Raw genomic sequence first — 21,723 nt, 5'->3', positions numbered from 1 at the left:
TTTGTTTTGTTTCCATGTTTTATCTGTTACGAAATAATGAACATCTTATATGAGGCTTTGAAATAAAGTGAAATAAATAAATAATAGGTGAAATAAATAAATAAAGTGAAATAAAGCATGTTATTTTCTACCTCTGTGCCAAGCTTTATGGCTTCCCAGGTGGCTCAGTGGTAAAGAATTCACCTGCAATACAGGAGACCCGGGTTCGATCCCAGGGTTGGGAAGATCTCCTGGAGAAGGAAGTGACAACCCACTCCAGTGCTCTTGCCTGGGAAATCCCATGGACGGAGGAGCCTAGTGGGCTACAGTCCAGGGAGTCACAAAAGAGTTGGACACGACTGAGCAACTAAACAGCAAGCCAAGCTTTATAGTGGGTGCTTTTTACAAGTATTATTACATTTAATCCCACCCGCATTTCACTGAGGTGGACATTATTATACAATAAATGGAAGCTCAGAGAGATTAAGCAAATCCTCCGAGGTCACACAGTGGGTAAGCAACAGAGCCAGGATTGGGACTAAGCCATAACTACCTGCAAAGCTGGTGCCTGGGTCATTATGCTAGGTTGTGTTCTATAGGCAACCAAGGTTTTTTTTCCATTTTTTCACCCTCTACACAAACTTTAAGTGTTACAACTTTTTACTTTGTCTTGCCCCTCTTCTAATCATCCTATTAGGTACGGCAACGAGCGAACGAGTGTTCCCAAGCTCTCAGTTTGATTCTGGACATTGCTCATGGGAGGCCAGTGACGAATGTACTAGATTTAGAGTTTGATGTGGAACAGCTGAAGGTGAGCTTAAAAAAAAATTCATTTTCCTTTGGCCTGGACTTCTTTATTGCTCTTATTATTGTCTGTTTTACTGCTGTAATACAAGGTACAACATGATAAAGGGCTGCAAAAAAAAAAAAGTACTGGGAAAGTATTCCAACAGTGAGAAATGCATTAGGTTGAACTACATATACAATTGCCACCAGCCACTTTTGATCTACAAAAAAAAAATGGTAATTTCATGTGTTCAATATAATATAACCAGTAGAAGTATTGTAATTTCTTGGGCAGCTCCTGCATGTTTTTGAGCAAGGGAACAAACTAAGATGATGGTCTGTCCTCTAGACTGTGAGTCGTTTGTGTCGCTCAACTAGCCATTCTCCTATCTCCATGGCTTTGGACATGTGGTTCCGTTAGTCTGACTCCCCGTCCTGCTGACTCAGACCTGCTTAATCATCAACCTAAGTCAGGCATCTCCTTATCCATGAAGCTTGCCTGGGCCCCCCTGCCCACCTGGACTGGGCTAGCCATCTATCACACATGCTCCTTGGCACCGCCTTACCTCATCTGCGTTGTGTATCTGTAACTCCTTCCCCAGTAGACTAGGAACTCGTGGGACATGAACTGCAGTGCCTGGCGCAGAGCAGGTGTTCAATAAATACTCTGAGAATGGACAGAAACTAATGAATGTGGAGTGTGGGAGGGGGAGCGATCAGCAATGACATTGATGTTGCAAGTGTGGGTATGAAGAAAGCCATGAAGTTCACTTCTTTGTTTGTTTGAGGTTTTTGCTTGTTTTTTGTTTTGGTCCTGAAACCAAAGAAGTTTCTCTCTATATATAGATAAAACTTATATATATATGTTTTATAAGTATATATGTTTTATAAATATTATAAGTGTATATATATATATAAAACATTTGTTTTTGTATAGAAGTGTTTGTATATATATAGGCATGTATGTATATGCACATATGTGTATGTATATATATATGTGTATGTGTGTATATATGGGTGTATGGGTGCATGTGAGTGTGTATATATTTCTTTTCTAAGAATCAAGGTAGTTAACCATGCCTGTGAAATAATAATCTTGTGATTCACAAAATCTCTGCCTGTCCTTTGAACAGCCTTTGAGATACTTATGCATTTATATCATGCTTCTTTCACATAGGACTCTATTGATAGGGATAAAATAGCAGTTATTGGACATTCTTTTGGTGGAGCCACAGTTATTCAGACTCTTAGTGAAGACCAGAGATTCAGGTAAGAGAATAAGGCTGAGAGAGAGAATGCTAAGTGATTGGAAGAGGGGGAAGTGATAACACATGTGCTATAGAACATATCCAGTTCTTAGTGAGGAAGAGATCTTTTGGAGTTCACAAGTCCATTCTTTTGCCTCCATAAAATCCTTCATATGAGTTTTCCTAAACAGAACATCTACTTTTGCTATTGAAAATTCTTCCCACCTCTATTTTTCCTCATTTATATTTATCTGTTCAAGGGCTTATCATTTTCATTTGGAAATTTATCTTTACATATACATATTATCTGTGACATAATGATGGTAATAATAATGTTGTCATCTTATACTATTTTCTAGATTCCTCAATAGGCAGGGCATTTTAAAAAAATTGTTTTACATTTAATTTATTTACAGCAACTCACATTTGCACTATCTCAGCTCCAGGTTTTCACACATGAAATTTTTACCGAGAACATACCACCTACTTCCAAACTTTGATTCCTTGGATCTCAGCTTTGACATCCTTTTCTCCCAGAAGTTGACTCCAATTCTATGTTAGATGAGCAGGGCATATTTAAATTATTTTTTCTCCATCTTTAAGATTGAGCATGGGCTAAAATTACATAACTACTGGGGTGGAAGTCAGGATCTCAGTCTTCTAACTTGAAGAAACATTTTCTTTCTTGAACCACTTCATCCAAAACTGATGAGATCACATAGAATCGACCATGTAGAAAGTAGGTAGGATCATTCATGAAACTTTAGCTAACATTTCTTCTTATGCTATTTCAATATAAGAAGATTCTCTTCTTTCATCCATTTAGCACATAAAATAGAGTCTCTAAAAGGCCAAGAAACATTAGATAACTTAACTTTAAAAAAAAATGAATTACATTTTCAAATGATATACTCCATATGCTTTTCTTCAACCCTCCCAGGGAAGTATCTTTACACATAAAGGAATGGGTCTAACTGTTACTCAGAAAGGTATAATGATAATGTGTACATGCCAGGGTCCAGAAGGACTAGAACGACAGGGGCAATAGTGCATAGACTGTATCTTTTCAGACACCCCACAATTCTATTGAATTACTTATTTTAAAATTTATCTTGAAGGATGACAAAAAATTTTAAATGTTTCTAAAGGTTGTAATTCTCAAGTGCCTCCTAAAGAAAACTGGTGATATAATTACAAGTTTGCTGCCTTGCAAAGCTAATGATATCCCCTTCCCACATTGAAGGGTAATACCTCATCTGCCCAGTGAGATCACCCATAATGAACTGGTGAGGTGTTTGTCTCTGAATCTCTGTGATATTAGAAATCCCTATATTCGGGCAGTATGTAACCAGCCTTCTTCCATCAGGTGTGGCATCGCTCTGGATGCATGGATGCTTCCCATGGGTGATGAAGTATATTCCAGAATTCCTCAACCCCTCTTTTTTATCAACTCGGAACGATTCCAATATCCTTCTAATATCATAGGAATGAAAAAATGCTTCTTACCTGATAGAGAACGAAAAATGATTACAATCAAGTAAGTATCAGTAAGTGACATTACATCATCTGAAATGGAAACCTGAAACTTGGATAAACAATCAGTGAATATCATTGAGTAGCTAGTCTAGAATTGTTCAGTTTGTCATTTAGACTTGAAATAAGGGAGACTATTAGGTAATCTCAGTTTCCAAGTGCATTTAGACTTCCTCTTTTTAAAATGCGCTTTTTTGAGTAGTGTTTGTATATACAGCACATACGATAATTAAAATTTGCATCAGGATGCATGCTACTTCTATCTGAATATAAGCCTAAACATTTTTAGGACTGGGGTAAGGGGAAGTATTCCATCATTAGACTAGGCTTAGAACTTTTTTTTTCCTAAAGTAAGATGATCTGCTGAGATCTGCAGTGTGTTTACTCGTTTGGTAAGTATATGAATTTATTAATTCCCAAAGCTATAATGGGATCCCTTTGAGGGTTGACAATATACTTACATCGTGGATAAAAAAGAATTCCCATAGGGTTTTGAACTTGTAGTGAGATGTTACAAAAACTGAGTTTCTTCTGCTTCTGTCTGAAACCTGATTTACTCAGAAGGGCAGAGAAGAGGCAGTGGGAAGTAAACACACCATAAAGGCAATGAACACTCTGGAGTCAGAGAATGGAGGGCTCTTTTCTAAGTGAAAGTGAAAGTGTTAGTTGCTCAATCATGTCTGACTCATTGAGACCCTAAGGACTGTAGATCGCCAGGCTCCCTTATCCACAGAATTCTCCAGGCTAGAATACTGGAGTGGGTAGCCGTTCCCTTCTCCAGAGGATCTTCTCAACCCAGGAATCAAACCTGGATCTCCCCTTTGCATGCAGATTCTTTACAGTCTTTGAGCCACCAAGTAAGGTGCTCATAAAAGGCTGCTTAGAAGAAATGGTGGTACAATTGGGTCTTCAAGAATCAAAAGACTTTAGATAGATGGTGAGAAAGGACCTGGATATTTAAAGTAAGGATGTCAATTTAGCTTATTGGTATATGCAAATCTATTTAATTCTAAGTCTAATTTAGACTTTAAAGTCTAATAAGACTTTAGGTCTCTACTTAAAGTCTAAGTAGAGAATACTCAACCTTCCTTACTAGGCTTCCTCACTCTGTTTTTTCCCTTCTCTGCTTCCCTGTCCGGACTTCCATTTACTCTGACTTCTGCAGTCTGTCTTCCTGACCTTGGCAGTGAGCTGAAGCTGGCCCCACTAAGGATACCAATGGCCCCGTTGCTATTGGCAGCCTCAGCCCTTCTCTCTGCATCCCTCCCACCTGTGGACTAACCCTATTTCTCCTCCCTTGGGTACCGCAACCCCATTCTCTCACGCTTCTCACATCCTTTAGACGGCTCCCTTCTTTTCTCCTCTACGCTCTCTTTCTCTTCAGGCCATCTCTCCACTGTGGGTGGCATTCAGGGTTCTGTTTTCAGGTATATCTTGTGGCCCCGACTCTGTTTACCTTCTCTCGACTTTTGACTCGAAGTTTGGATTGGAATGTGGGAAACAGTGAGCAGAGTACTGGGCTCTATTTTGGGTAGAGATAACTAAAATAATAGGGGTTTGCTTAAAAGTAGCAAAGTAAAGAGGAAGAATGACATTGGGTGGGGCTGGAAAGGTGTTTTTTGTTCTGTTCTATTTTTTATATTTTCTTGGCTGCACCGCATAACATGTGAGATCTTAGTCCCCGGATCAAACTCACGCCCCTTGCATTGGAAGCAGGGTGTCTTAACCACTGGACCACCAGGGGAGTCCCTGGAACGGGTGTGTTTTAACCTTTAGATATATGTGTCTGGCCACAAATTGGAAAAGTATAGAATTTGTATTCAATGTATTATCAATGAAATCTATGGAGGAGATGAGACTGCAAAGTGAGAAAAGAATTGATCTGAAAATAGCATCTTGAGGATTTGGGGGATGAGCCAGTCAAGAACAGAGTAGTTCAGGCAAAGGAGGAAAGATGTGATGTCAAGGAAATAAAGCAGGGGGAATAATGCAAGAAAATCAAATGTCAAATGCCCAGAGATAGTAAAAACTGTGCATTAAAAGTGGCTGTTCTATTTGATGTTTGAAAGTGAAAGTCGCTCAGTTCTGTCTGACTCCTTGCAACCCCATGGACTATACAGTCCATGGAATTCTGCAGGCTGGAATACTGGAGAGGATATTCTTTCCTTCTCCAGGGGATCTTCCCAACCCAGGGATTGAATCCCGGTCTCCCGCATTGTGGGCAGATTCTTTACCAGCTGAGCCACAAGTTCATCAATTAGCAACATTTATGAGGTGCTTTGCAGTTTAAATAATACAAGGCAAATTTTTACTTGTCTTTTAATCTACTTAATCCAAGGCTGAAATACAAAGTGTTTTGTTTAACAGCAAATTGAGATCCAGTTAAGTGTGGTGGTAAGGGGGCAGGATTCTGGCTCTGGGTTTAAAGACCCTCAACATAAAAAACATTCCATCTACTGAAATCAGAAGTGACCTACAAAGCAGGAATCATCTCTTCTAAAACCAAGATGCCAAGCAAGACAGGAATCTTTGCCTTGTTTGTCGGGAGGGAAGGATGCGTACATACTTGTGTGGGCATACTAAGTTGCTCAGTCATGTCGGACTCTTTGCAACCTCATGGACTGTAGCCCACCAGGCTCCTCTCTCCATGGGATTCTCCAGGCAAGATTACTGGAGTGGGTTGCCAAGCCCTCCTCCAGGGGATCTTCCAGACCCAGGGACGGAACCCCCGTCTGTCTCCTGCATTGGCAGGCGGGTTCTTTACCACTAGAACCACCTCTCATACCCCTAAATGAACACTTGTGACCCTTGAGTACACCTAGGGAGATCAGATTTACCAGTTTTGTTTCCTTGGTTTTTGGCCAGCATCTTTCCTGCACCTTAACTACAAAAATAATATTGTCTAACAAAGTGATTTGCAGATAACTCCTTTCTCTTTCAGGGGTGCAGTCCATCAGAATTTTGTTGACTTCACTTTTGTCACTAGCAAAATGATTGGCTACCTATTCACGCTGAAAGGACACGTCGATTCCAATGTAGCCATCAGCCTTAGCAACAAAGCTTCCCTAGCGTTCTTACAAAAACATCTAGGTAAGATATGGCATCTTCTTTCCTGACACAGACCGGATGATTCTCAGGACAAAACTATCTATCTTAACTCATGTGCATGTGCTCAGTCATGTCTGACTCTTTGCGATCCTGTGGACTCTAGCCCGCCAGGCTCCTCTGTCCATGGGGATTCTCCAGGCAAGAATACTGGAGTGGGTTCCTGGGGATCTTCCCAACCCAGACGACCACACCTGGGTCTCTGGCATTGGCAGGCGGGTTGTTGTTGTTTTTTTAACCACTGAGCCACCTGGGAAGCCCTATCTTAACTTAGCACAAGTCCTATTTTAACAGTTCCCAGTTGGTTTACAATGTAACAGTGCAATCAGTTTGAAAACAATTTAAATTTGCTGTTTTGTGTACTGTCAGAGGCAGCAGGCCTTCCTGTTAGAGCTAACAAACAGTATTTCAGTGAAGCCTGGGGGGGAATTTCCATCCTCAGACAGCAAGGGGCCTCAGTCCTCTCATTCAGATGTTGCAGCTATCTCCTGCTCTAGAGGGCTTGTGACTCCTTAATCCTGACGTGGTGTGTGTGGTTTGTGAGGCTAGGATGCCCCCTAGAGGCACTGAGCTGTTTAATGCTCTCAAAAGTTGAATATGTTTATGACGTTTCTATCTTACAGGACTTCAGAAAGATTTTAATCAGTGGGATTCTTTAGTTGAAGGCGAAGATGACAATCTTATTCCGGGGACCAACATTGACACAACCAACCATGAGGCCACTCTGCAGAACTCCACAGGAATAGAGAGACCAAATTTAGATTAAAAGAGCTTTCTAAAAAGTTTTGTTTACAAACTTGTCTAAAAGTATGTATGTGTGTGTGTGTGATTTTAATGTATTTTCTCAAATAGCTCATATTAAAAAATGTAGGCTATACCACAGTAGTGACTGAAGCTTGTATTTTTTTTTCCCTATAAATTTAGAAAAAGACGGCTACATGTGAAAATCATAGCAGCCTAAATTTGTTTTACTAAAGTGATCCTTTTTCACAGTAAAAAAACCTGATTTTACATTGGTTCAACAGACACATATAATAAAATAGGCACAATGCCACTGAAAATGTGTCACAGTGACCTAACACTCCTAAAAATATAATAAAAACAGATTTTCTTGCCTCTTTTTTTTTTGTTATAGGCTATAGAATTGAGTTTCAGCATCATGGTCTGCTATATAGGATTTGGCAGCGCTTCCATTTGACCTTGGGTCACAGTAAAAAAGTAGACCAAGTGGATAATAAAGCCATTGCTTTACTGTGGAATTAGTGCTAGGGCACAACTTCAATATGACGACCACACAGGGATGGATGCTGCTGACAAAACAAAGGCAGCAGATTAAAGCAAGTTGGTAATTTGTTTGCATTTACTTTGCTTACCTCAGAGACACTCTGTTTACTAAAGAAAGGTGCATATGAGTGGCCCTCGATTCAAGCCATCACACATAAAATTACTGATTCACCCAAAGGCTGCGAAGGATAAAAAGGGAGAGAATATAGGTGTGTGTATGGCTGATACATTTTGCTGTCCAGTAGAAATTAACACAGCACTATGCGCCAATAAAAATTAATTAAAAACATGAAAACAGGGAAAGTGGAAAAAAAAAGATCAAGAGTCAACTTTAAAGAAATTCCAGTTTTGCTAACTTGAAAAGGTCATAATTTTTACTGCTTCATTTTCCATGAGTTTTATTTAATGGATCTTTTAAATTTTATATGGAGTAGTGAAAGGAGAAAAATACAATAAATGGAGGTAAAAAGATCACTGAAAGATGTGTACACTTACACCTCTGGGAGTCATGAAAAATGTGTTTTGTTTCCCAAGCAGTATAAACACTTTTGCCACTCATCAGTCAAACATATTTGGGTCTAAGAATGGTCTTGTTCCTATGAGTGCTTCATAATTAACTTTCACGAAAGCCAGTGAGAACAAGGATAATCAGTACTTAGTAAGCAAGCCTGGTTAACTATTCTATGCCTATTCCTTTTGCCTTGTTAATAAGTAACCGTGTTTTCTGATTTGGCACTCAGGCCTACCTTAATGTTTTAGTGTGCAAAATCACTCATTTTGAGAAATATGATTTCTCCTATAACTGTTCAGGGTAAATATTTTAAAATGAAGAGTTAAATTCTTTATCATGAAATGGATGGCTTTCTATAATCTGGCCTTCATACATCTTCTCTGACCTTTGCTCCCAGGAATTAATTCACAACTACAACGTCTACATGAATGAGCCAAATTTGTCTATTCATTATCCTAGGAACAAGCAATATACTCATCTACTTCAGTTATGCTTAATGTAAAACCCTCTCCTTTTTTACTTATTGAAATTTTACCCAACTTTTACGGTTTTTAATTCTCACTCTTCTCATCAGGCTTCAGAGTCCTCATAACGTTTCATACACATCTTTTTAGAAATGGACAACCATTTCAATAGAACTGATGTTCCATTCAATAGCACCTCTTTAAAGTCCTGTTTGTGGCATATGCTGATGTGAAACAATTCAATGAAGTTTAAAAAATATAACCTACCATAGTGCATACTGAGCCTCTTTCAGGGAAAAGAAGGAAATACTTATCAAATGCTTACTCCTCTCCTGGCATGTTATTTAAGTTATTTCTAATCTTAAAAACACTGCAAGAAAAGTTTTATTACCCCCATTTTACAGCTGAGGAAGATGAAGGCTGAACAATAATATAGTAACCTGCCCAGGTCACATATCTAGCAGGCCGTGTACAGGTAAGGTCTATCTCCTAACGTTAGAATCTGTTTGCGTGCTGCCACCTATGCAAAGCCTTGTTTTAAAAGCATGGGCTTTGAAATTAGATGGGTCTAGGTTTGCTCAAGCCTCTGAGATTTGCTAGCTCTTTGACAGGCAAATTATTTATCTTCTCTGAAAAGCTTCCAACTTTCTCACCTATAAAATATGGGTAATGTTAATAGGCACCTCAGAATCAAGGATTACATGCAAAAAGTGCATTGAAAGTACATCTGAGGGACGAACACATGAAAGCTAACATTTACTATTACTATGTATCCCCCAACTGTAGAAGTGTGGTTTGTTCCATGACCACAGACTTCCTTTTTCTTTTTTTTTTTCCTTCTTTCAGCTGCAGTGTGGCATGCAGGATCTTAGGTCCTCAGGAATTGAACCCCTGCCCCCTGCAGTGGAAACTCAGAGTCTTAACCACTGAACTGCCCAGGAAGTCCCAGATATCTTCTTTTTAATGAAATGAAATTATACTTTTAAGGACAAACTTTATTCAGATCTTGTGTCATATTAGTATACTTCTAAATTCAAACAGAGGATCAGTCAAAACTAGAACAGCAAAGCTTCAGAAACAAAACAAAAATTTTGAAGGCGTTACTGCTAACAAAGCCATCCCCCCAAGTAGCATCATATACTATACTTGTCAGAAACCTGTAATTTTCTACTTTAAACTGTTATTCAGAAGAAACCAAAATACTCCTTTTTTTGCAATGTGAGTAATGTGTTAGCAAACTGTTTAGCCAAATAAATCCTCCCAACTGATTAGAAAGATGACACATTTAAAGGGAGAGGAAACATCTCAACTCCAAATAGACAGAAACAGCACTATAAATACACCACACAGGCAGTCTGAGATTTGTTTTGTTTTCAACACAAAATTTTCAAAAATGACAATTTCTTGTATTTACACGCTCTCAATCTTCTCAAATATTTTTGTTGGTCTGGTTGAGATGGCACTTATTTCAGAGCCGCTTTGAACTGACTGACCACACTTACAGATCCACAGTTAAATCTCTATCATCTCCAGGCCTCTTTTCTGAAACAAAAACAGAAAAACCTCAGGTTGAGAAAGAAATGTAAAAATAAGAAAAAAAAAAAAAAATTGGGGGGGGGGGCGGTGTAGGGGGGAATGTGTTGCGGCTTACAGAATCTTAGTTCCCTGACCAAAGATTGACACCATGTCCCCTGCAGTGGAAGGATGGAGTCCTAAACTCTGAACCAATAGGGAGTGCCCAAGAAGGTTATTTATGTGGGTACTACCATGACAAAATCCATGTCCTTTAAAAATGGGGAGAGGGAATAGATGTGTATTCTAATTACTACAGGGAATTATCCCTACAGATATGATTTTTAAAAAAATATTTTAGTCCTCACACTGTATCCATTATCATACAAAGTTTCTCTAAAAGATTATGAAATTGGCATATTTTATATTTTACTAGGATGATGTTGGCAAATAGTTCTTTGTTCTCTTTCATTAGTGCATACTTTCACATAACACTAAAGTCATTAAGAGCTGATTTCATTCTCCACATGCCTCAATATTGAGAGTTCCTTGGACTACAAGGAGATCCAACCAGTCCATCCTAAAGGAGATCAGTCCTGGGTGTTCACTGGAAGGACTGATGTTGAAGCTGAAGCTCCAATACTTTGGCCACCTCATGCAAAGAGCTGACTCATTGGAAAAGACCCTGATGCTGGGAAAGACTGAGGGCAGGAGGAGAAGGGGACGACAGAGGATGAGATGGTTGGATGGCATCACCGACTCGATGGACATGGGCTTGGATGAACTCCGGGAGTTGGTGATGGACAGGGAGGCCTGGCGTGCTGTGGTTCATGGGGTCGCAAAGAGTCGGACACGACTGAGCGACTGAACTGAACTGAACTGATGCCTCAATTCTAAGAACCAGTGTTCCACTTATGAAAAAGATCATGCAATAACCAGGAACATTCAACAAACTGAATCACCATATAAACTAAAAAATCTCAAAAGAAATTCCAAGAGATAATTTAACAAAGATCACTTGAACGTCTATATCTGATTAAGTAGACGCAAACCCTGACATGACCAGATATTGGAACTATCCAATACAGATTTTGAAGCAAGAAGTTCAAACTCCAAACAGGATCAAGAGATAATTTAACAAAGATCACTTGAACGTCTGTATCTGATTAAGTAGACGCAAACCCTGACATGACCAGATATTGGAACTATCCAATACAGATTTTGAAGCAAGAAGTTCAAACTCCAAACAGGATAAACTCAAGTGTCTAGACATAGCCTGGGAAACCACCTATCATGTAGTCTTAACTGAAAAACACAATTTATGTGTGTACGTACGATGAAATCAACCATGTTCAAAATATATTGCTGATGTGTTTATATCCCATATAAACAAAAATTATTAAAAACAAACTGATTAATCTGTCTTTGGATGGATGTATTACAGGTGATTGCTACTTCCTCCTTTTTAACTTTACCATTTTCCCAGATTTTCTGCATCAAATGTATTTTATCAAGGTCACTAACAACAAACAATTTTCTTTTTTTTAATCCCAAAATGAAAATCAAGGAGGAAAACATTAATAAGTAGTTTGCCCAAAGAGATACAGGGCATAAAATCCAGAAACATTGACTGTATTGTTGCTGTTTTCCATTGCTGTTATTACAAGTGTTTCTTCTTCCATTATTCCTAAACACAAATGCTTAGAAAAAGTTCAAGTTGAAACAGAGCATGACTCTATGGTCCATGCCCCACTGTGTCCTCAGCCTGCCTTTTGTCTGAAAATCAATTTAATCAGAAAAGTAAGACAATGCAGAAACAAAGGAAAACAGTCAAAGGAGACCAAATAATAAAAATGTAGTCATTAAGCATAGCCAAGGACCTTCTCAAGGCTCCTTCTCAAGGGCTGTAGATAATATACTGAGCCATATCCTGTGAGCTGTCTTGCAGATATTGAAATACCAGATACAGAAATTAACTACATGATGATCAGACTGTAGCCATGACATAACCTGACGTAATTCCAAGAACAGGCCTCGAAGAAATGGAAACAAACTGGCCCTGGAACTGAAGATCAACTGTACCTAAAATAACCAAGATGACTCCGGTCAGACCACTGATGACCAGTTTCAGGATGACTGCCAGAGATGACTGTGTTGTTTCTACATGTAGTGCCCTCCTTCTGTCTATCAAAGCTCTTGCCCACTGACTGTCAGTGGGGGGAGTTGGCCTTTGGACAGACGTCTGCCCTCTGCTCGCCCCATCCCAGATGTCAGCATCTGAAATAAAGCAAACTTTCCTTTCCACCAACCTGGCCTCTTAAATGGCTCTAAGTGGTGAGCCGCAGGACCTGCACCTTTCAGTAACTAAGTCACCTTTCAAAATGAAGAACAGTCTCATTAATTACTGTTTAAATATACTTATACCTCAGATGGACTCTTATCCAATTTGGGTATACCATTCCAGACATTCTCAGGGTTCACTACCTCCTCTTTGCCATTTGAAAGGTCCAAAACCTACAAGAGAAAAAAATTAATAAAAACTGGTAATTCTAAACAGTGTCACTGATTTATGTTAATTACACAGTATCCTTTTGCAAATGAAATACTTTAAAATGCAGTTACAATGATTTTGTTAAACTTCAACATCACATTTCAACTCAATGGTACATCATTCCAAAAAATCATATATTGAGTATCTATGCCTAGACATCAAAGATGGATATTCTCAAATTCTCTTGGTGTAAGACTGTACATTCCTAATCCTTCCCTCTAGAAATTCTCCATTAGTCAGCCAGCAGGGGCAAAGTCCAGGAATCAATACTTAAGAAATGTGCCAAGGGATTCTGACACAGGTGGTTTTTCAAACCACAAGAAAAACACCATCTACTGAAGGTTTCCAAGAGATTTTACACAAGGGAATGATAGAGTCAGATTCTCATTTGACAAACAGCACACTGGCAATGTGGAGAAACAACTGATGGAAGACTAGAGGTAAATCAATAGGAGGTTATTAGAGGAATCTAGCTGGGGTTGGTTCCCTGGTAGCTCAGACGGTAAAGAATCTGCCTGCAATGCAGGAGACCTGGGTTCGATCGGTGGGTTGGGAAGATATCCACTCTAGTTTCTTGTCTGGAGAATTCCATGGACAGAAGAGCCTGGCGGGCTACATGGGATTGCAAAGAATCGGACAAGACTGAGCAACTAACAGTTGTGAGATGAGAAACTTAACCAAAATAGTGGCATTAGGTATAAAAAGTTTTAACTAAGAGATAAGAAGTGGGACTCAATGACTGATAAGATTCCAGGGCTAAGGGAGACAAAAGAGCCCTGAATGCTTAAATATAAACTTTTTAAATGGTTTTTGCACTTCATCAGTCATCAGGGGGAATGAGCAGGTAACTAATCTGTTCAATGGGATTTTCGAATCCGGTAAAGTTTGGTAAAATTTCCTTGACAATCTACAAGTACATTTTGAGACTAAGTACTTCACTGCAATATTAAATACCTTTGTGCCCTCTTCAGCTATTTCCAGAATCTCACATTTAGACCACGTATTTCTGAGACTTGACCACACAACACATTTGGATCCGACAGTAAATCCTTTCAGAGTGTACATGTTCTCTGGTTGAGCTGCCAGATTGAATACAGCAAGAGTCAATGCATCTCTCTTAATTTCTTAATGTTAGACATGCAAGCAAAACATTTCCCTACCATGCATTTACTACTCTCATATCAATGTGATATGAGTACAACGTGTTCTAAGTCTGTCTCTCTAAATAATATGATCTCTATTTCGTTCTTAACACTGTATGTATGTGGACACACAGAAAGGATGAGAGACAGATGAAAAAGTATATGCACCATCACAGCATTCACAGTGGCCATTTCCTGGTGGTGGAATTATGATGATTTTCATTCTCCTTAGTCTCCTGTTTTCTCTACTTTGTACAGTGTAATAATATTGTAATTATGCAACAATCTAATAAATAAAATTGACATTTAAAAGTCTAACATTGATTTTTTGTAAAAACCTAAAAGATAAGCCATTTTGTGTAACTTTCAAATCTTATTAAGTAGGCAAGAAAAGAGCAGCAAAAATAATTTATAAGAAACTTATAAAAAAGTTAATGGTAATAAGTGTTCTCCAATATTTACTCATGGCTGTTAACTTTCTTGATTAATACAGGCTCCCTAACTCCATTCTTTTAAGGGTTTAAAAATGAATGGCAAAGTATATGCATGCAGAAAAACAGTTCAGTTTTAAAACTCTGCTAAAATGATCCCCAATGTAAATTTATGCCTACATTATGCTTGGCAAAGGAACACTACATATTTTTAAAAGTTGACCAAAAAAATATAACCTCTTGATCTAGAGATGATTTGTTTACATTTGAAATGGGACTACTTTTTAGAGACATGGATTTTTAAGCATTCTATTTTTAAAAGCAAAAATAATTCAGCATTTTGCACAGCATATAAAGTATTCTTTCACAGTAATTTCATCCCTTAATTTCTTCATGTTTAAAATACCCTTCATAAAAATCCAAAGCTAATTCTCTTTTCAGGTGTTCAACTTCCCTCAAATTATTTTTTTAATTCAATAAGAATTATTCTCTTCTCTTTAAGATAAATAATTGCTTTTCCCTATGTTAAATAAAAGTGAACAGGGGGTCAAAAACTGCACATACCTGAGATATGATCTGGTAAGGTGTAATTGTGTTTCCTTGCATCTCTGTATTCTTCTTCAGAAAACAGAGAGGTCAGTGACGACACGGCATCTCTCTTTGTATCTTTGGTAAATTCTTCTTTATAGATACTCATTTCAATCTGCATCTTGGCATCGCAAGTCTGTTTGTGCAGGTGCAGCCTACGCTCCTCATCAAAGCTTTCCGCACAACTAGATCCTCTCAGGTCCTCAGTGCACAGGGATTCTTGGGCTTTCTGACTAACTCTTAAAGACAAAGGGTTTATTCTGTCCTCCAGACACAGCTGGGCTGTAGGCAGTTCTAGCTCAGGCTGTTTCTCATCTTCACCGTTGAGGGGCAGCTGCCCTGGCAATGGTGGCAGGGTGACCTCTGGGTCACAGCCTTGGGGAAGAGTAATGTTTGGAGGCACCAGGCCCAGATCTTCTTTCTCCTCATCCCCAACCAGGGAATGCTGCAACTCGATGGATTCCAGCTCCAGGAACTCTTTGGACTCATCATCAGGAGAAAGTGGTACCTCGAGAGAATTCAGTTCCAGGACCTCCTTTGCTTCGGTGGCATGTGGTAAGAATGTGTTAAATCCTGGCATTGGGTACTTATCATCACACTTTGCTTTGTCACCCAGTAGGCCTTTGACTTTTTCTTCCAGCAGCTTGGTGCCAATCTTATCTTTGCCTGGGTTTTCAAAAGCTTCAAAAATGTTACCAGTTTGGGGGTCACAGAATTTACCTGGTTGCATTTCAAGGATGTTTAAGTCTTTGTTGAGTCTTTCCAAGAGCTCAGCTGTCTGCGATTCAACATGAAGTATTCTCTCTTGTCCAGCTTTACTGCTTGATTTCTTAAATCCAACATCGGGACTGGGGAACCCGAGAGCTCCCTTTATTTCTGCATCATTTTTTTCATACCTCAGATCACTGCTACTCATACCAATCTTAGAATATTTCTTCATTTTCTCACTAATGCTTTCACCTTTGCTTTTCAAGTCAACAATGGCTAAAGGGATATCACAAACGTCCCTTTTGATGTCTAATATTGTTATCTCCAACACATCTTCTGTAACTATTTTGTAAAAGTAGTCACATCCCTCACGAGGGCATGTGCCCTGTGAAATATTAAATCCTGAGAGGCAACATGGAAAGGCTTGCATGGGCATGGCCAAAAGCTCAGAAGGGATGTTCCAGAGTGCTTTTGGGTCCACGGAGTCTTCAATGTTTCCAAAGTCCACAAGTCTGATGGACACAAGATAATCTTCACAAATACTGGTGACAAGGGCCCTATAATAATGCCCATCTTCTCTGTATCTCACTATGCAAGGATCTCCAATACGAGGGCAGTGGATACGACTTCTCCGATCTCTCACCTGCTCTCCCGCAGTCTGTACTTCCACTTCTAAATGCTGAAGTTTCTCGGTATCTGCAAACTGACACCAAAAATATTCAGGTCCGTCGATCACCGTGGCATAAGCTCTTATCATCTTCATCTTTGGGTTATACCAGTTAAGAAACATAGAAGTGTCTACATCTGTTTTCCTGACTGATGTGGAACAGACCCCTTGAACTATTTGGGTAGAAAATCCTAGTTGAGATTTTTCACTGAATGCATATATGCTTACCATATCTTCGGCTATGATCCCGTGTTCATCAGCAAGAGTAACTTCCCATTTGTCTTGAAACTGAACAAATTCGCATCTTATTTGAGCCTCATCTGTCCTTTGGGAAAAGTAATGCATCACTTCCTTATGGTTTAAAATCCCAGGAACTGCAAATCCCTTTAAGGAACAGGGAATGCATAGTCCTGGTAACAGTGCATTAACACGGTCAAGTTTGCCTATATTGTTGGTGTGAACTACAGAAACATTGCCATAATCTATAAACTGCACAGAGAGAAGGTCATTGGGTTGTGGTTCCTTGACCACAGCACGATACCATAAATTGTCTTCTGGGAAAACAGCACATATTACATCTCCCCTTTGCAAAGGTGGACCTGCATAATATTCAGGCCTTGTTCTAGTATCATTTAACCTCTCTGAAAGACGATCAATTTCAGCCTCATCTTCCGTTAGTTGAACGTAAAAGTCTGAAAGGTCATTTATATGAGAAACATACACAGTTGTTTTAAATCCAGGCATTATAGCCTTCTGAGGGAACTCAGAAATTTTTAGAGGCAAACCTTTGTCACATGAATCTCTTAGTTTTCTCTCTGAAAGAGAGGCTTCTAGTTTTGTGGCTTTCAAGGAGGGCTCGGCCAAACTTTCTAATTTCTTGTCTGTTGTTAATGGAGACACTTGATTATTTTTATTTCCCACAGAGTCCTGGTGATGAGTGACTAAGTTTGTCTTTGTTGAACTCTGTAAAAATTTGAGTTCCCTACACGCTGAGCTGATCCTAGGTTTGTACAATTCTCCTAAGAGTGCCATACTATCGGGTTTGTTCTCTGATTTACTTAAATACCCTGTAGGTGACAACTTCACATCTTCCTTTTTCACTTCAAGAGTTTCAGCTGTAGAGAGGAGTGCTTTGCTCTTTTTTCTCCTTGTCCTACCTTTGTAACCCAGAAGCCCTAACTTCTCATTAATATTAGCATTAATTTGCATGCTATCATTGTATAGTTCAATAATCAGTCTTCCATCTGGATCTTTGGCTACGACCAGAGCCTTCAATGACTTATCTAAAACAGTCTCCCGGAACCATGCTGTAATTTCTTCCGGTATGTGATCAGGAATATCAGACAACGAACATTTAACAGCTTGCATGGGCAAAAGTAAGACATCATGCGCATCGCTAGGCACTGCGCACAGATCATCACTTGTTACCACATAAATGTTCCCAAAATCAACAAAGAACACTTTATTTGGTTCTTTCTCTATGATTACCCCCCTACGCCAGTTTCCGTCAGTATACTTGGCAAGGCACAGTGTGCCAGGGATCAAGTGAGATGTTCTTAAATGCAGCAAAACTTGACTTAATTGTGTAATATGATGGGACAGCTGTTCTAAAATACTTGCATTTCTTCCCAGCTGGCAATAAAATGTCCAAGGGTCATCAACATGTGTTATGTACACTGATTCTTCACTTCCAATTTTCATGTCATGTGTAGAATAGAAGTAAGAATGGAGCTGAACAGAGAACTCCAGAGGTTTCTGAAGTTTTACTGGCCTTGCAAGTCTCTTTTCTACCAAAAAATGACATACACTCCGGAAAGGTGTTAGTAGATCCACCACATTAAACAGTTCTTCATCATGAATGGAAGCCAGAGCAAATACTGTGCACTTCAAGTGTAGATTGTTTTCCTGTGCATTATCTATAAATTCAATAAAAGCTTGGATTGCCTTTTCATCCCAAAGAAAAGGATTTTGTCCCATTGGCTGAATTAAATTATAAAGGCTGCACCTAAAAGCCTGAACCTTAGCCTTTAGAAATTCTTCAGCAATTGAATAAATATTCTTCACAGATACCATTTCTTTGTCTCCATAATCTACAAATATGATGTTGACATGCTCTGAAGATTGTGCCCCGGTAATTAGAGCTCTGGACCATTTTCCATCTGCTGTCCGTTTTGCCAGACAAGCAGGAGTCGTTCCCTGGTGGGGAGGAGCTGTGTTGTTGCAATAGTCCTGAATGCTACACATGAGTGCTTTAAATCTTTGTGTGTTCCTGGTCAGCTGACACCAAAAATAGCCAGGATTTTCAATGCAAGAAACTCTGACTTCCACTGTACTTCCAACTTGTAGCTCTGCTTTACAAGCAGAGCCTGGCTCAATTCCCAAGAAATTCTGTACCAGGGGAGAATAAACAGACACTCTTGTCTCGTTGTCCTGAACAAGTCCAGCTGAAACGTTTGTCGTAACTGCTGTGTCAGTCACTACTTCTGGAACAGCTGTAGTTTTACCATCTCTCATGTCTTTTTGTTCTACTTCCTTCTTGGCAGAAGATATTCCGTTACTGTCTGTGGTAAAATGGTTTGAAACATGCCCTGGAGAGTGGACACTTAGGGAAAGACTGTCCTTCATTTCAAATTCCTGGTACTTGGCAAATCCAGCTTGAGCCATCACCTTACTAATGTTTTCCTCCCCTGTTCTTGATTCATCAAGAATCTCAATAATATACTGATTATCCTGCTTATCAAGCACATGGATAACTAACTCTTTGTGGAGCACAGTCTTTTTAAAAAAGGAAATCGCCTCTTGGCTCCAGTTTTCTCCCAAAGGCCAAATATCGGCCAGGGTGCACTGCAGGGCCAATATTGGCAGCCGCCGAAACTGAGGGAGGAGCATCCTCACGTCATACCGGTCCACGTTTTCCGAATTGCCCCGGTCAACTAAGAACACATCCACATTCTGGTCGTCTAGTCGGGTGACCATAGCCCGGAAGTAGCCATTTTCTTTCCATTTGACACAGCAAAGATCATCGGCTTCAGGTTTCAAGATGACACCATCCAGCTTACTGGCGGAGGCATAGAAACTGCACATTTTCTTCATCAGTTTGCTGAAGGTGCCATTGTGTTTCCTCAATCTAATCCAAAACTCGGAAGGATTTTTCACAAACTCCACCTGGGCATCATAGAAGGTGTTCATCTTTAACCTGATAGACGGTAAGGTGGGGAGTGAAATCTCTTCATCCATTTCTTCCGCAGAAGATTGACACTGAAAAGCTGTTTCCGGTTCTTCCTCCGCCTCCTCCTCCTCTCTGCCCTGGCTCTCAAGAAACCGGTCAGCCAAGCAACAGGACTGTACTCCGAACACACAGTTAAGATTAATCCCATCTTCGCCATATAAGGTGACGTAATACACATGCTCGAAGGAACAATAAAATTCAATCTTTGCGTTCACTGCCTGGCCCAGAATCAGGGCCTTCAGGTCACCGACCTGTGACCGAGACCAACCTCTCCCACCATCCCAGAGTCCGTACAGTGCGCAAGGGTAGGTCACCACGGGCATCCTAAAATATTCAGGCAGCAAGTAGCGAAGGCTACTGCAACTCACTAGTTCCTTCCTTCCGTAGTCAACGTGAAGCACCTGGGCACAGCGCTGGGGCCGGAAAGTCTCAAGCAAGAGCGCCCTGTACCAAAGTCCATCCAACCCGCAGGATGCGCAAGGAGAGCCCGGCTTGTCTGGGCTCTCCTCTCTCTCCTCCCAGGGGCCACTGGTAGAGTGCTGGTCCCCAGTCCCCGGGGAACCCCGGTATACCTGAGCCATGCTCTCGGAGAGGCGGTGGATCTCCTGCGAGAGGCTGCGGAGCTGGCAGTGAATGCGGTGGGGATGGCACACCTGGGTAACCACCACGGGCTCCGTCACGCCCAGCTGCAGCTGAGGGTAGAAGTAATCCAGGCCAGGCTGCTCCTGCTTAGGGGGGACTCGCGGGACCACCGGGGCCCTGGGGCCCAGGACAGGCGTGGTGGCCGAGAGGTAGCGCTTAAGCAGAGAGCGGAAGAGGCTGTCGGGCACCTGCCGGGCCAGGCCGAGCTCCTGCATCCGCTGGGACAGCTCGGGCACCTCCAGGAGGACCAGGCGGTGGAGCAGCAGCACGTCCAGGACGCGCCCGTGCACTTCCTTGCCCTGCAGGTGGCTAAGGAAGTCCACGGCGCTGGCCGCCCAGTGCTGGGGCTCGCCCCCGCCGCCCGCCGGCACCAGGCTGGCCAGCACGCAGCCCAGCACCTCCGACGGCAGGTGGAAGAACTCGCTGCGCCCGGGAGCCAGTGAGTCCGCGCCGGCCGCGATGGTGCGGCCCTCGTCCAGCAGGAAGACGCGGCTCTCCTGCGCCTGCCGGCTGACCACGCGGCCGCGGTGCCACAGCCGCCCCACCTGCACCAGGCACAGCTCGCCAGGCAAAGCCGAGGCGCCGCCCAGCATCCACGGGCCGCGCGCGGCCGCCGCCGCTTCCTGGATCTCCCGGCTCAGCCGCACGTACTCGTCTCGCCGCTCGCCCAGCAGCCCCCACAGCTGCACGGGAATCACCTCGGGCTGCACGTCCACGAAGGACACCCGCAGCACCAGCGAGGCCCCCGGCGTCGGCAGCCCGGGCGTCGAGCACATCTCCGCCGCGCCGCCCGGCCCGGCCCGCGAAGCCCAGGCGCCGCTAGGAGGAGAGCCCCGCAGACGCGGGCTCGCCGGACACACGGACAGGGAAGGATACCCGGCCCGGCGCCCACGCCGCAACGCTGCCACCGTCGCCGCCGGGCCTCACCTGCTCGCGCCGACTGGTAAGACCCGACGGCCGGCCCAACCGCCCAGGGTCGCGCTGCCGCGCAGGCATTTGCAGCGCGAGGCGCCCTGGCTTCCGGCCGCGGGCGGCGGGCGGGTCTGCGTGGACCGCGGGGCGGAGCCGGGCTCCCCGGGGGGCGGCGAGGACGCAGGCTCGGGGCGCAGAAGGGGCCTCGGGAGCCGAGACGCGGCGGGATCCCGAGGCCACCTGTTACTGCTCTGAGCGCCTTCGACTCGCTTCGGCCCGGTCCGGGGACCCGGCGAGGCCCAGACCACGCAGGGACCTGCTTCTCGGTTGTCTGACCGAGACAGACGGAGGCCGGCGAGCCCTGCACGGTGCGAGCCATTGAAGAACCGCGAAGGAGAAAGGGAGGCGCGAACGGCACGTTCGGGGCGTTGG

The 21,723-nt window shown here is 42.1% G+C and overlaps 2 protein-coding genes across 4 annotated transcripts in view; one reads left to right on the top strand and one right to left on the bottom strand.

Moving 5' to 3' along the window:
* PLA2G7 (phospholipase A2 group VII) overlaps nt 1-7,532 on the top strand; it is a 34,284-nt gene extending 26,752 nt beyond the window's left edge. For all 3 annotated transcript variants that reach the window (XM_043907661.1, XM_043907663.1, XM_043907662.1), the window contains 5 exons: nt 677-790; nt 1,943-2,034; nt 3,379-3,549; nt 6,487-6,635; nt 7,274-7,532. In XM_043907661.1, coding sequence (XP_043763596.1) covers nt 677-790; nt 1,943-2,034; nt 3,379-3,549; nt 6,487-6,635; nt 7,274-7,416 — 669 coding nt within the window. In that variant the 3' untranslated portion in view covers nt 7,417-7,532. The remainder of the gene's footprint in view (nt 1-676; nt 791-1,942; nt 2,035-3,378; nt 3,550-6,486; nt 6,636-7,273) is intronic.
* A 2,325-nt stretch (nt 7,533-9,857) lies between these two features.
* TDRD6 (tudor domain containing 6) lies at nt 9,858-21,286 on the bottom strand. The gene is made up of 4 exons (XM_043907660.1): nt 15,110-21,286; nt 13,927-14,051; nt 12,846-12,935; nt 9,858-10,451 (listed from the first exon to the last, which is right to left on the bottom strand). The coding sequence occupies exons 1-4, from the start codon at nt 21,153-21,155 to the stop codon at nt 10,422-10,424; spliced, it is 6,291 nt and encodes a 2,096-aa protein (XP_043763595.1). The 5' UTR covers nt 21,156-21,286; the 3' UTR covers nt 9,858-10,421.
* Between the last annotated feature and the right edge of the window lie 437 nt (nt 21,287-21,723).

Source organism: Cervus elaphus, chromosome 7 (genome assembly GCF_910594005.1).
Source record: "Cervus elaphus chromosome 7, mCerEla1.1, whole genome shotgun sequence".
In the NCBI taxonomy this organism is placed as follows: domain Eukaryota; kingdom Metazoa; phylum Chordata; class Mammalia; order Artiodactyla; family Cervidae; genus Cervus; species Cervus elaphus.
Note: the sequence above shows the minus strand (reverse complement) of the source record. Positions and strands in the feature narration are given on the sequence as shown.